Raw genomic sequence first — 13,378 nt, 5'->3', positions numbered from 1 at the left:
CGATCCCATTCTAACACAAGTTAGCCGCTCACACAATGGCCACACTGCTTAAACCTCACTTCTTTTTATTAGCCCTTGCCAAGTGCCTACTAACCCAAACAATCTCAAGCTCCACAGAAAATTCCCAACAGGCCTATTAAAACTTTTATTTTAAATCGGCATGTAGGAGGGTGATTGAAAATCTGGCTGTTTGGTTCATGTCAGATCAAAGGAAAATTTCTAAAATCTGTCAACAATTTACTAAAAATTAAACACCAAAATTGTGAGGCTGACAAAGAATTCATCCCTTTTTGCAATTACTATGCTAACCTTCCTCAGGTCCAATATATAGTATTACCTTACGAACTCATCCAATTTGTTCGTGTGGAGAATTGGATGATCAGCTGTTTTCAATGAATTCTTAAATAAATATGCCTTCACTCTGAAAGTCGATTTTCAATAGACCAAACCAAAATGAAGACAAAAGGGGATTCAAGACAAGTCATGAGAATGATAATAGAGATGTACAAATCTGGGGAAGGGTGCAAGACCATCTCAAAGACACTGAAAATACCTCAGAGCTCAGGACAATCCATCATGAAAAAGTGGAAGAAATAAGAAACCACAGCTACACTGCCTAGGACAGACTGTCCCTCTAAACTTTGTCGCTGGAGAAGAATGGCACTTGTAAGAGAGGCTACTGTGATGCCAACAGTCACTCTGCAGAAGTCAGTGACTGCAACTGAAGATGATGTTCATGGCTCCACAATCTCCAAGGCCTTGCACAAAAGGGGTACTTTTGGAAGAGTGGCAAGGAAGAAGCCCTGGCTAAAAAAAACAGATATCCTTGCCCATAAAAACTTTACAATATCTTCTAAGTGATGCTTTGCAAAAACGTGGAAGAAGGTCTTGCGGTCAGATGAGACTAAAGTGGAACTTTTTGGCCTCAACACTAAGCGGTAAATAAACCTAACACTGCACATCAGCCAGGTAACACCATCCCTACTGTAAAGTATGATAGAAATAGCATCATACAATGGGAATGCTTTTCAGCAGCAGGGACTGGAAATCTAGTCAGGATTGACGGGAAGATGAATGCTGCTAAATACAGAGGGGTTCTCGGTAAAAACACGATAGTTTCTGCCAGAAAGCTTAAACTGGGGAGGAGGCTCATCTTTCAGCACGACAGTGATCCACAAGACCATAAGACATAGGAGCAGAATTAAGCCATTTGGCCCATCAAGTCTGCTCCACTATTTCATCATGGCTGATCCATTTTTCCTCTCAGCCCCAATCTCTTGCCTTCTCCCTGTATCCCTTCATGCCCTGACCAATCAAGTATCTATCAATGTCTGCCTTAAATATATATATATTGGCCTCCCCAGCTGCCTGTGGCACAGAATTCCACAGTTTCTCCACTCCGGCTAAAGAAATTCCTTCTCATCCCTGTTCTAAAGGGACATCCCTCTATTCTGAGGCTGCGTCCTCTGGTCTTAGACTTTCCCACCATAGGAAACATCATCCCCACATCCACTCTATGAAGACCTTTCCCTATTCGATAGGTTTCAATTAGGTCACCCCTCATTCTACTGAATTCTAATGAATACAGGCCATGAGCCATCAAATGCTCTTCAAATGACAAGCCATTCAATCCTGGAATCATTTTCCTGAACCTCCTTTGAACCCTCTCCAGTTTCAGCACATCCTTTCTAAGATAAAGGGCTCTCAATACTCCAAGTGAGGTCTCACCAGTGCTTTATAAAGTCTCAACATTACATCCTTGCTTTTATATTCTAGTCCTCTTGAAATGAATGCTAACAATGCATTTGCCTTTCTCACCACAGACTCAACCTGCAATTTAACCTTTAGGGAATCATGCACAAGGACTCCCAAGTCTCTTTGTACCTCAATTTTTTGTATTTTCTCTCCATTTGGAAAATAGTCACCCCTTTCATTTCTTCTACCTAGGTGTATGACCATTCACTTCCCAACACTGACCTTTGTTGGTTTTTAAAAGTTTCCCAATCCTCTAATTTGTGACTAATTTTTGCTCTATTATATGCCACAGGATGTCTATATCCTGTGCTGTCTGAATTGCTTCCAAAAATTCCAGCTATTGCTGCTTTGCCATCATCCCTACCAGTGTTCTTTTCCAATCAATTCTGGCCAACTCTCTCTTATCCCTCTGTAATACCCTTTACTCCACTGTAATACTGATACATCTGACTTACACATCTCCTTCCCAAATCTTAAGATGAGTTTGATCATATTATGATCACTCTCTTTTATCTTAAGTTCTCTAATCAATTCCAGTTCATTGCACAACACCCAATCCAGAACAGCAGATTCCTAAGTGGGCTCAATCATGAACTGCTCTAAAAAGCCATCTCTTAGGCACTCCAGAAATTCTCCTTCCTGGAATCCAGCACTGACCTGATTTTCCCAATCTATCTGCATATTGAAATCCCCCATGACTATTGTAACATTGCTCTTTTGGCATGCATTTTCTATCTCCCATTGTAATATGTAGACCACATCCTTACTACTGTTTGGGGGTCTTTTTACCCTTGCAGGTCCTTAGCTCTAATCCATTATAATTCAACATTTTCCAACCCCATGTCACCTCTTTCTAATGATTTGATTTTTTACCAACAGAGGGGGCCGCCCCCTCTGCCCTCCTGCCTGTCCCTTCAATATAATGTGTATCCTATGGCTAAGCTCCTAGCTATAATCTTCTGTCAGCCATGATTCAGTAATAGCCTACAATATCATACCTGACAATCTGCACCTGTGCTACAGGTACAACTACCTTATTCCTATACTGCACATATTCGAGTATAACATCTTCAGTCCTGTATTCACCCTTTTCGATTTTGTCCAACTTTTACGTTGCAACTCATCTTGCTGACTGCAATTTTACCCTAACAACAGCCCCTCTTCACTACACATTGCCTCTGTTTGTAAACCAGTTACCTCATCTTCAGCACTGTTATCTGCCTTTCCTATGATACTTCTTGCATTGACATATACACAGCTCAGGACACTCGTTGCACCATGCTCAAACTTTTGATTCCTAACTTTGTCTGAGGTCTTACCAACATCTGCCTCCACAACCTCTTCACTAACTGTCCTGGCATTCTGGTTTCCATCGCCCTACAACTCTAGTTTAAACCCTACAGTGCAGCATTAACAGACCTTCCTGCAAGGATATTAGTTCCCCTCCAGCTCAGGTGCAAACAATCCCATCTGTACAGGTTCCACCATCACCAACCAATGATCCAAAAAATATCTTATGGTCTCCCTCCTACACCAACTCCCTAGCCACAAGTTCTGGCCTCACCAGCATGGGTAGCAATCTGAGATAACAGACTTGGAGACCCTGCCCTTTAACTAAGCTCCTAACTCTCTATGCCAAACCTCACCTACATGAACCACGACTTTTGGCTGTTCACCCTCCCGCTCAAGAATGCTGAGGACTCAATCTGAGATATCCCGGACGCAACATACCATCTCGTTTTCACCCACAGATCTCCTGTCCGTTTCCCCTAACTAATGAATGCCCTATCACCACAGCTCCCCTCTTCCCTGCCCCACTTCCCTTCAGAGTTGCAGAGCCAGGGATCTGACCACTTTAGACTTTCCATCATTAGGTCATCCCCCACCCACCCAACCCCCCCAACGGTATCTAAGGTAATATACGTGTTGTTGAGGGGGTGGCTACTTAACCCCTTTCCCCTTCCTGACTGTCCTACTCCTTGGGTGTAACTACGTACCTCTCTATATGTTTTATCTGTCACCCCCTCAGCCTTCCGAATCATCCGGAGCTCATGCTGTTCCAGATTGTTAGAAGCTGCAGCTGGATGCACTTCTCGCAGTTGTAGTCGCCAGAAACTCTGGACCTCTTCCTGCCTTCCCACATCCCTCAAGAGAAGCATTCAGCTATCCTGCATGGCATCTCTACTGTCCTAGCTGAGCAGATATAGGGAGGTGAAGGAATAAAAAGCTTAACCTAGGGCTTTTCTTTCCCCTGCTTTCTCTGACTAAAGATTCTCTCTACCGAAGCGTCGAAGAGCTAAAGCCTCAAGATCACCACTCTGACTCTGTCCACTCAGATGCTGCGCTTGCCCCTGCCTTCCTTTAATTTGCTCTTGCTAATCAATGCCAAACACCAACTGGTCTGATCAAAGATCTTTTTCGCCGTCATGACCCACTGTTGGCTTTTCTAATTTGGGTACTGGACCTGAGTGAATTCCTCTCCTCTCAAAACTTCTGATGTCTGGATTGGTTGCTGGTCAAAGCTCTTTTATTATCCGAACCATACTGCCAGAGCAAACATGGAGTGGCTCCAAATTAAGAAAATTTATGTCCTTGAGCGGCCCAGTCAGAGTCCTGACCTTAACCCGATTGAACATCTGACAAGACCTCAAGATTGCTGTCCACTGCTGTTCCCCAACTAACCTGGCATAGTTTGAGCAATTTGGCAAGGAAGAATGAGCAATTCTTGCTTCAGCACATTGTGCAAAGCTAAGAGAGGCATCCAAAAAGACAATAATAGCTGTGAGAGGTGGTTCAACTAAGTACTGAGCAAAGGAGGATGAACACTTTGAATTTCTAGTTTTTCATATTTCACAATTTTCTCTGTTTTCTTGGGCACTGTTGTGAAAAAAGGAGCCTGTGATTCACAAAGACGAGAAATTCTGCAGATGCTGGAAATCCAAGCAATACGCACAAAATGCTGAAGGAACTCAGCAGGCCAGGCAGCATCTATAGAAAAGTGGAAACAGTTGACATTTTGTCCCGAGACCCTTCATTAGGACTGAAAAAAGAGAAGTCAGAGCAAGAAGGTAGGGGGGAGGGGATGAAGAAGTACAAGGTGTTAGGTGATCGGTGAAACTGGGAGAGGGGAATGGGTGAAGTCAAGAGCTGGAAAGTCAATAGGTTAAAAGAGATAAAGGGCTGGAGAAGGGGTAATCTGAGAAGAGAGGACAGAAGACCATGGAAGAAAGGGAAGGGGGAGGAACACCAGAGGGAGGTGATGGACAAGTAAGGAGATGAGGCAAGAGAGGGAAATGGGAATGGGGATGGTGAAGGAGGAGGGGTGCATTACCGTAAGTTAGAGAAATCAGTGTTCATGCATCACGTTGGAGGCTGCCCAGACAGAATATAAGGTGTTGCTCCTCCAACCTGAGTGTGGCCTCATCATGGCAGTAGAAGCAGTGATGGACTGACATGTCGGAATGGGAATGGGAAAGGGAAGTAGAATTGAAGTGGGTGTCCACCGGGAGATCATGCTTTTTCTGGCATAGGTGGTCGGTGAAGCAGTCCCCCAATCTACATTGGGTCTCACCAATATACAGGAGGTCACACTGGGACCACTGGACCCAGTAGATGACTCCAACAGACCCACAGGTGAAGTGTTGCCTCACCTGGAAGGACTGTTTGGTAGTGGGGGAGGAAGTGTAGAGGCAGGTATGGCACTTGTTCTGCTTGCAAGGATAAGTACCATGAGGGAGAACAGTGGCAAGGGAAGAATGGGCAAGGGAGTCGAGTAGGGAGTGATCCCTGAGGGAAGTGGGAGGAAGGAAAAATGGACTTGGTGGTAGGATAATGAACCATTTCTATTCCTGTTTCCCTCTCTCACCTTATCTCATTACCTGCACATCACCTCACCTCCCCCCACCTTATTGCTGTAACTTTAATTTTTTTCTCATCCTGATGCAGAGTCTCGGCCGAAACATTAACAGTTTACTCTTTTCCATAGATGCTGACTGACCTGCTGAGCTCCTCCAGCATTTTGTATGTGTTGATGTGATTCACAAATAAAATTTCTCAGTTGAACTGGTCAAAATACCTGATTGTAATATTCAGCTATGACAAAGGGTCGGGGGCTGAATACTTTCTCAAGGCATGTACTTTTGCCAGGGGGTCCTCTGTTTAGTCTTCACGAAGCAGCAGGATTCTGGCTGAGCTGCGGCGAGGACACTAACGCTTTGGCAAAGGCGGCGAGATGAAATTTGGATCACAAATCTAAACTCAATTTTGCGGTTTTAGGGAAAGTCAAAGCGCCACGAAACTTCATTCAACCCGCCCAGTAGTGAGGACAGGTCGCGCCAGCTAATCCCCGATCGTTTGCCTCACTGCCGTATGTGGGAATTCACCGCCCGCTTAACGGCAGCATGTTTACGATGCTGTCGTCAACAGTAAAATGGTGTCGCAGTTTAGTGGGGTATTGCAGCTGACCGATTTGAATGATTTTATCACCCCGTCTCAGGTAGGGCTGCACTGGCACCGACAGAACCGCGGTTTAAAAGGGTGCTGTTCGAAGTTTGTAAATCGGCCGTGTTCGACCTTCCTCTGTTGATAAAATTAGTAATTGACACAGAAGAAAGCTGGAGTAATTGAGCGATATAGCGAGGAGAGAGTAGAGTCCTTCTGAACTCTGATAGACCGAATGGTCTTCTTTATCCAGTTGTAAAGAGAAGTACTTTATTTTCCAGTTACCACAATAGAATTATTCTTTTCAATTAGTGTTTGTTTTCCACCCTGCGTCAAAATGATGAAGAAAATCGTGAGGAAGTTCAGTAGTAAAGTATTTCAAACAATTTAATTGTTTTGAACTTTACCTAATGGAATTTCCTCAGGAATATATGATAATTTTTTTTCTAAAAATCATCTTAATTATTTAAACAATTTATGACATTAGGGTATCTCTTGTTCCTGATTATGTACTTCCTAAGTTAACTATAGTGGTGCTACAAAGTTTGTGAACCCTGTAGAATTTTCTTTGTTTCTGCATAAATATGGCCTAAAATGTGAGCAGATCTTCACATAAATCAGATCTGTTTATCTGCACCATGCCTTGATCAAAACAACTTTCAGAGGACCTTAGGAGAATTGTAGACATGCATAAAGCTGGAAAAGGCTACAAAAGCATTTCTGAAGACTTGAGTGTTCATCAGTCCACAGTAAGAGAAATCATTTACAAATGTACGAAATTCAGTATTGTTGCTGTTCTCCCTAGGAGAGGTCTCCTGCAAAGATCACACAAAGAGCACAACGTGCAACGCTGCAGGAGGTGAAAAAGCACCCAAGGGTGACAACAAAAGACCTGCGGAAATCGCTAGAACTTGTTAAAGCCTCTGTTCATGTCTCCACTGTAAGGAAAACACTGAATGGCGTTCGTTGAAGGACACCATGGAGGAAACTACTGCTCTCCAAAAACCCATTGCTGCATGGCTTAGGGTGGCAAAATACCACCGGGATGATCCACAACACTTCTGGGACAGTGTTCTGTGGACAGATGAGAAAAAACTTGAAAGTTTTGGCAGCAATACGCGTTGCTATGTTTGGACGGAAAAGGGTACTGCACAGCAACACCACTGTGAAGCATGGTGGAAGGAGCATCACGGTTTGGGGCTGTTTTGCTCCCTCAGGGCTCGGACAGCTTGCAATTGTTGAATTCAAAATTGTATCAAGACATTTTACAGGAAGAATGTCAGGGTAGCAGTCTGTTAGCTGAAGCTTAATAGAAGTTGGACAATGCAAGAAAATGATCCGATTCTTAAAATGAAGAAAATTCATATTTTGGAATGGTTGAGTCAAAGTCCTGAACTTAATCCTATAGGAATGTTGTGGAAGGACCTGAAGCAAGCAGTTCATGCAATGAAGCCCATCAACATCCCAGAGTTGAAGCAGTTTTCTAAGGAGGAATTGACTAAAATTCATCCAAGCCGATGTTCAGGACTGTTCAACAGCTACCAGAAAAGCTTGGTTGAAGTTGCTGTCCAAGGAGTTCATAGCAGTTACTGAAAGCAAAGATTCACATACTTTTTCCAACAAATACATGTAATATTGGATCATTTTTCTCAATAAATAAATGAACAAGTATAATGTATTTTGTGTTATTTATTTTATTTGGTTCTCTTTATCTAGGTTTAGGACTTGTGTGAAGATCTGATCACATGTTAGGTCTTATTTATGCAGAAATAGCGAAAATTCTACAGGGTTCACAAACTTCCTAACACTACTGTAAATGCGTCCTTCAGCATTGAAATTAAGATAACACAAACTTTGTGCATTCAGTTCTTCTCTTGATGGTTCATTTTTTCTTCATTGTTTATGCTGAAAAAAAGGAAGGCCATGTTACAACAATTGGATGCATTTAAAGTGGTTTCCAGTATCTGTTCTTTAAAATTTGGGAAGTTCTAAAAGTGTTAATGGCAAAAAAATTGATTACACCTTTTTTAAGTGTGTATAAACTTCATGCTATGTTGTACTACTAGTGCTGAAACAGGATCCCCTAAAAATTGTTGTAAAATTGTTTAAAATCAAGTATGCAACATTGTTTTCTTAAACTAAAAATCATTGCTTAAGAGGTGTGGATTTTAGGGTTTTAAAATTTCCTAACAGGCAGTTATCAGCTATGCTAAAGTCTGTACCACATTTTGTCACACCCTTAACTAACTGAACTTTAGGTGTAGAAGGTTCTAATTACTATTAATAGATTTTAAGCATGATATGTAAACTTCCTGTTCACATATTACACAGTGGATTACAGTTAATTGGGCCATCAATTAATCGAGGCAGCCGCTTATTTTGGACAACACTTAAAGAACAAAAATTAATTAAGAAAATAGCTGGGATTCCCTTCATTTATTTGGGACACTCTGCTGCTTAATTGAGACATGAGACTGTTGCTGAACTGTTTCTATCTAAATTCAAGTTTAATGTAATCTGATTGTACTTGTATACAACCAAATGAAACAACATTCCTCCGGACCATGGTTCACTCACAATACACATATCACACACAGCACATAAAACAAAATATTTCCACAGTTAATTAATAAAATGTAACTCGAAGTGTATGTGAGGGGCACAGCACAAATAAACAGTAAACAGCTGGCTGTCGTAGTGATGAGACCTCGGTGGTGGCAGTGTATTCATTAGTTTCATAGTCTGGGGGAAAGAAGCTGTTACCCAGTCTGGCAGTCCTAGTCCTGATGCTCCTGTACCTCCTTTCTGATGGTTAGACAGGCATGTATTTCAAAGCCGTTGGAGTATTGTTAGTAAGTAATCAGACTATAGAAAACAGTGCAGCATACGGTAAAGAAGGCGTTTCAAGTTCAATATTATCTGGATGTACATATATACAACCAAACAAAACAATGCTCATCCAGTCCACGCTGCAGCCACACAACATATAAACATCACATAAACCAAAATATACTATAAAAAAGCTAATAAAATATAATTCAAAATGCATAGTGCACAGCACAGGTAAACAGTAAACAGCTGGCTGTCCTAGTGATGAGGCCTCAGTGGTAGCATGGTGTTCATTAGTCTCAGATCCTGAGGGAAGAAGCTGTTATCCAGTCTGGCCGTCCTAGTCCCGATGCTTCGGTACCACTTCCTGACAGTAGTGAGTCAAAGAGATTGTGGGATGGGTGTGGGGATCCTCAGTAATGCTTTGAGCCATTTGCCTGCAGTGCTTCTGGTAAATGTCACTAATATGGGGGAGCGAGACCCCAATGATCCTCTGAATGGTTTTTGTTGTGTTCTGTAGGCTCTTACGGTCTGTAGTCGTGCAGCTTTCATACCACACAATGACGCAGTCAGACAGGACGTTCTTGATGGTGCTCCTATAGAAAGTTGATAAAATGGGGGCAGGACATATTGGATGTCTCATTCTGCTCAAAAAGTCAGAATCAGATTCAGGTTTATTATCACCCGCATGTGACCTGAAACTTGTTAACTTAACAGGTGCAGTTCAATGCAATACATAATATAGAAGAGAGAAAAAAAAGAATAAAAATAATAATAAGTAAATCAATTACAGTCTACGTATATTGAATGGATTAAAAAACGTGCAAAAACCAGAAATACTGTATATTAAAAAGGTGAAGTAGTGTCCAAGGGTTCAATATCCATTTAGGTATCTGATGGCAGAGGGGAAAAAGCTGTTCCTGAATCGCTGAGTGTGTGCCTTCAGGCTTCTGTACCTCCTACCTGATGGTAACAGTGAGAAAAGGGCATACCCTGGGTGCTGGAGGTCCTGAATAAAGAATGCTGCCTTTCTGAGACACCGCTCCCTGAAGATGTCCTGGGTACTTTTCAGGCTAGTACCCAAGATGGAGCTGACTAGATTTACAACCCTCTGCAGCTTCTTTTGGTCCTGTGCAGTAGCCCCCCCCCCCCATACTAGACAGTGATGCAGCCTGTCAGAATCCTCTCCATGGTACTTCTGTAGAAGTTTTTGAGTGTATTTGTTGACATGCCAAATCTCTTCAAAGTCCTAATGAAGCATAGCCACTGTCTTGCCGTATGGATATGTTGGGACCAGGTTAGATCCTCAGAGATCTTGACACCCAGGAACTTGAAGCTGCTCACTCTCTCCACTTCTGATCCCTCTATGAGGATTGGTACGTGTTCCTTCATCTTACCCTTCCTGAAGTCCACAATCAGCTCGTTCGTCTTACTGACGTTGAGTGCCAGGTTGTTGCTGTGGCACCACTCCACTAGTTGGCATATCTCACTCCTGTACGACATCTCATCACCACCTGAGATTCTACCAACAATAGTTATATTGTCAGCAAATTTATAGATGGTATTTGAGCTATGCCCAATAGTGTAGACCCTGCTGTGCCTTCTTGACTAGTAAAGAGGTGTTGTGGGTCCAGGTAGATTGTGCATTTTGTGCACACCAAAGAATTAATGCTCTTTGCTCTCTTCACAGCAGAGCCATTGATGTGCAGTGGAGACCTGTGCCTTCTCTATTGTTCACATTGAGACTCGGGTTGTTATTCTTGCATTACTTAACAAGCCTCTCTACTCCCTCTCTCTGTGCCGACTCATTGTTGCTGATGAGCCTAACCACTGTAGTATCATCAGCGAACTTGATGATGCAATTTGAGCTGAATCTGGCAGAGCAATCACGTGTCAGCAGCAACTAGTATCAGTTGTGTGCACTTGTGTGGCCGTGCTTAGAGTGAACAGTTTTTAAAATAGCATCAGTTGCATGTGGTTGTGTTCAAAAGCAGTGATTTTTTTCACTGATAGTCGATGATTCAGAACTGTTTTGTCCACTGCGGTTTCAAGCATTTAGTCTTGGAGATGCCAGAAATATCAGGAAAAAATGAAATGATTTCACTACTTCAAGTTGAATTTGAAGGTATCGACAATCATCTTGAATGTTACAATGAAAATGAAGATTTGGAGGATGCAGTCGTTGAAAGCATTGTATGAAGGTAGTCCATTATCTGCACTGAGTTTGTTCATTTACAGTCAATCAGAAGAATATGACAGCATACACTGGATAAATTCCTCCATCAGTAACTATTGGGAACTAATAAACAGTTTTTATAGCACTGCAGTACAATTGGCAGTGTTCTAATTTGCCATGTATTTCATTTAAATACATAATTCATTTTACAGTTAAATAGTAGTTTGTCTTTGTTATGCCTTTTAACTATTTCCATGAAACTTTGGCTAATTGGGGCATTTGCTTAATTGGGCCAAAATGTACTGGTCCCCATGTGTCCCAAGTAACCTAAATCCATTGTATTCCTTTAATCACATTTTGATATTTTTAATGAAAATCCCGTAATGGATTGAAGTTGCACTGTCTTTTGCTGATATTTTTATATAATCATTATTATATTATGTAATATACACTCAGACCCCGCTTACCGCTGAAGATGCGTTCCTCGGAGGTTGGGTGCTATGTAAATCAGTGATATACGGTGTAATTATAACATTACATAAATGGACATGCGTGCCTGATAAAAAAAATCAAACTCGAGATATATGATATTTTATATATACACAGTAATTTGTGGGATAATAAACACACAAATAGGCCTAACTTGTACATCAGTGGAACAGCAGCAGTGGAGGGAAGCAGGTGGTGGTTACATTTTAGAGGGACCAGGCTGTGGGTCCTCCTCTGACTTTGGCTTCTTCTTCATGTAGGAGTCGAGATTTGACTGCCTTTCTAAGTTTCCTCTCATGAAGCAGTTCTTGGTAGCAGGAAATCTGTCGAGAACACCTCTCTTTGCCTTATTGCTTCACTCCCAGTCAGGGTCATTATCGATGAACTGGTCCATGATTTGTGTGATCATTTTGATGCTAGTGTGGGGAATTTTGTGGTGAGGTTTCTTGCTGGTGTTTCCTCTTCTTAGTTTGTGTCCTCAGATTCACCCAGGAAGCTCTTTATTATTACGGCTCCTGTTGTCTGCACTGGCTACTTCACCAGACATTCATTTGCTCTGGAGGTTACTGTGCTGTTTAATTCTATCAAACCAAACTATGCTGGCTGTGAATGTTACCGACATACCATCTTCTTGCCTTTTCCATTATTTCTATTATTATCAGCTGGCTTAAGGGCATGTTATGTTGTGTTTGGTCATCCATATATTTAGTCTACTTTCCATTTTTTCAAGGAAATGGCTCCTTGCACGAGTCACCTGTTGATGATAACTTTGAGGTCATTGTTGCAGAAGCTTTTTATCTTCTCTGCATCTTTTTATGATGGCTCTGATTGTCGATGTAGCCAATTTCAAGTAGGTGCCAACATCAACCTGGTGCTCAGCAGCTTCCAAAATCCGTGTCACTTGCAATTTCACATCCATGCTAATGCTTTTCCTAGTTATCTTAGATGTACTACCCTCACTAGAAGTTGCAGGCCATTTTCCAGACATTATGGGTAAAAAAAATAGAATAAATTGGCGAGGGAGCAAAAATGTTCACACACGTGGGGGAGGCAGAGCGTGAACAAATAAGTGATTGGCTGTGAGTGGCTCACAACATATGTAAGGCATTCTTACTGGCTGATTGAATGTTTACTGTAACAGCGGCTGCTCTTGAGAAGTTTTAAGTGCTGTTTAGAATGATTTTAATAATTTAAAAAAATTTCAATATAACAATGAATAACCACTGTAATAAATTGGTGCTATGTGGGGTCTAACTGCATTCCCAAATACCTATTATTGTGGAAAAGTTAAGACATAAACCTCTCGTGCATCTTTACACTTTCAGTTGTACAATGTTGACATATTATACAATGCAAATCCTATATTTAATTATAGATGTGTCCTCCGTATATAGTTTATACCAATAAGCACACAGTAAAACTTAAGTCGTTAATGTCATCTGATTGTTCAAAAATTCTGATGCTTTGTCATTTGGCTCATACTTTAGTGCAGAATGTGAGCCATGGGAGTTCAGAGTGTAAACTGGATACGTGGCCAGGCCCGGGGCACAGACTTTGTGCTACGTTTCGGGTCAGGAATGTGGGTAGGTTTGAAGCTGCATATAAGAATGTACTGTATATATTTTTCCTACTCCCTTAAGCTGACTGGAAAATACATTCCGATGCTGAGTGTTAGGGTATTATAAGAGT

At 41.7% G+C, this 13,378-nt stretch overlaps 1 protein-coding gene across 2 annotated transcripts in view; it reads left to right on the top strand.

The window, feature by feature from the left end:
* The first annotated feature begins 6,169 nt into the window (after window positions 1-6,169).
* narfl (nuclear prelamin A recognition factor-like) overlaps window positions 6,170-13,378 on the top strand; it is a 51,846-nt gene continuing 44,637 nt past the window's right edge. Inside the window, exons 1-2 of one of the 2 annotated variants that reach the window (XM_072268643.1) lie at window positions 6,170-6,250; window positions 13,177-13,272. In XM_072268643.1, coding sequence (XP_072124744.1) covers window positions 13,192-13,272 — 81 coding nt within the window. In that variant the 5' untranslated portion in view covers window positions 6,170-6,250; window positions 13,177-13,191. The remainder of the gene's footprint in view (window positions 6,251-13,176; window positions 13,273-13,378) is intronic. The other variant, XM_072268644.1, reaches the window with a different exon arrangement.

Source organism: Mobula birostris, chromosome 9 (assembly GCF_030028105.1).
Source record: "Mobula birostris isolate sMobBir1 chromosome 9, sMobBir1.hap1, whole genome shotgun sequence".
In the NCBI taxonomy this organism is placed as follows: domain Eukaryota; kingdom Metazoa; phylum Chordata; class Chondrichthyes; order Myliobatiformes; family Myliobatidae; genus Mobula; species Mobula birostris.
This window is presented reverse-complemented; position numbering and strand designations above follow the sequence as displayed.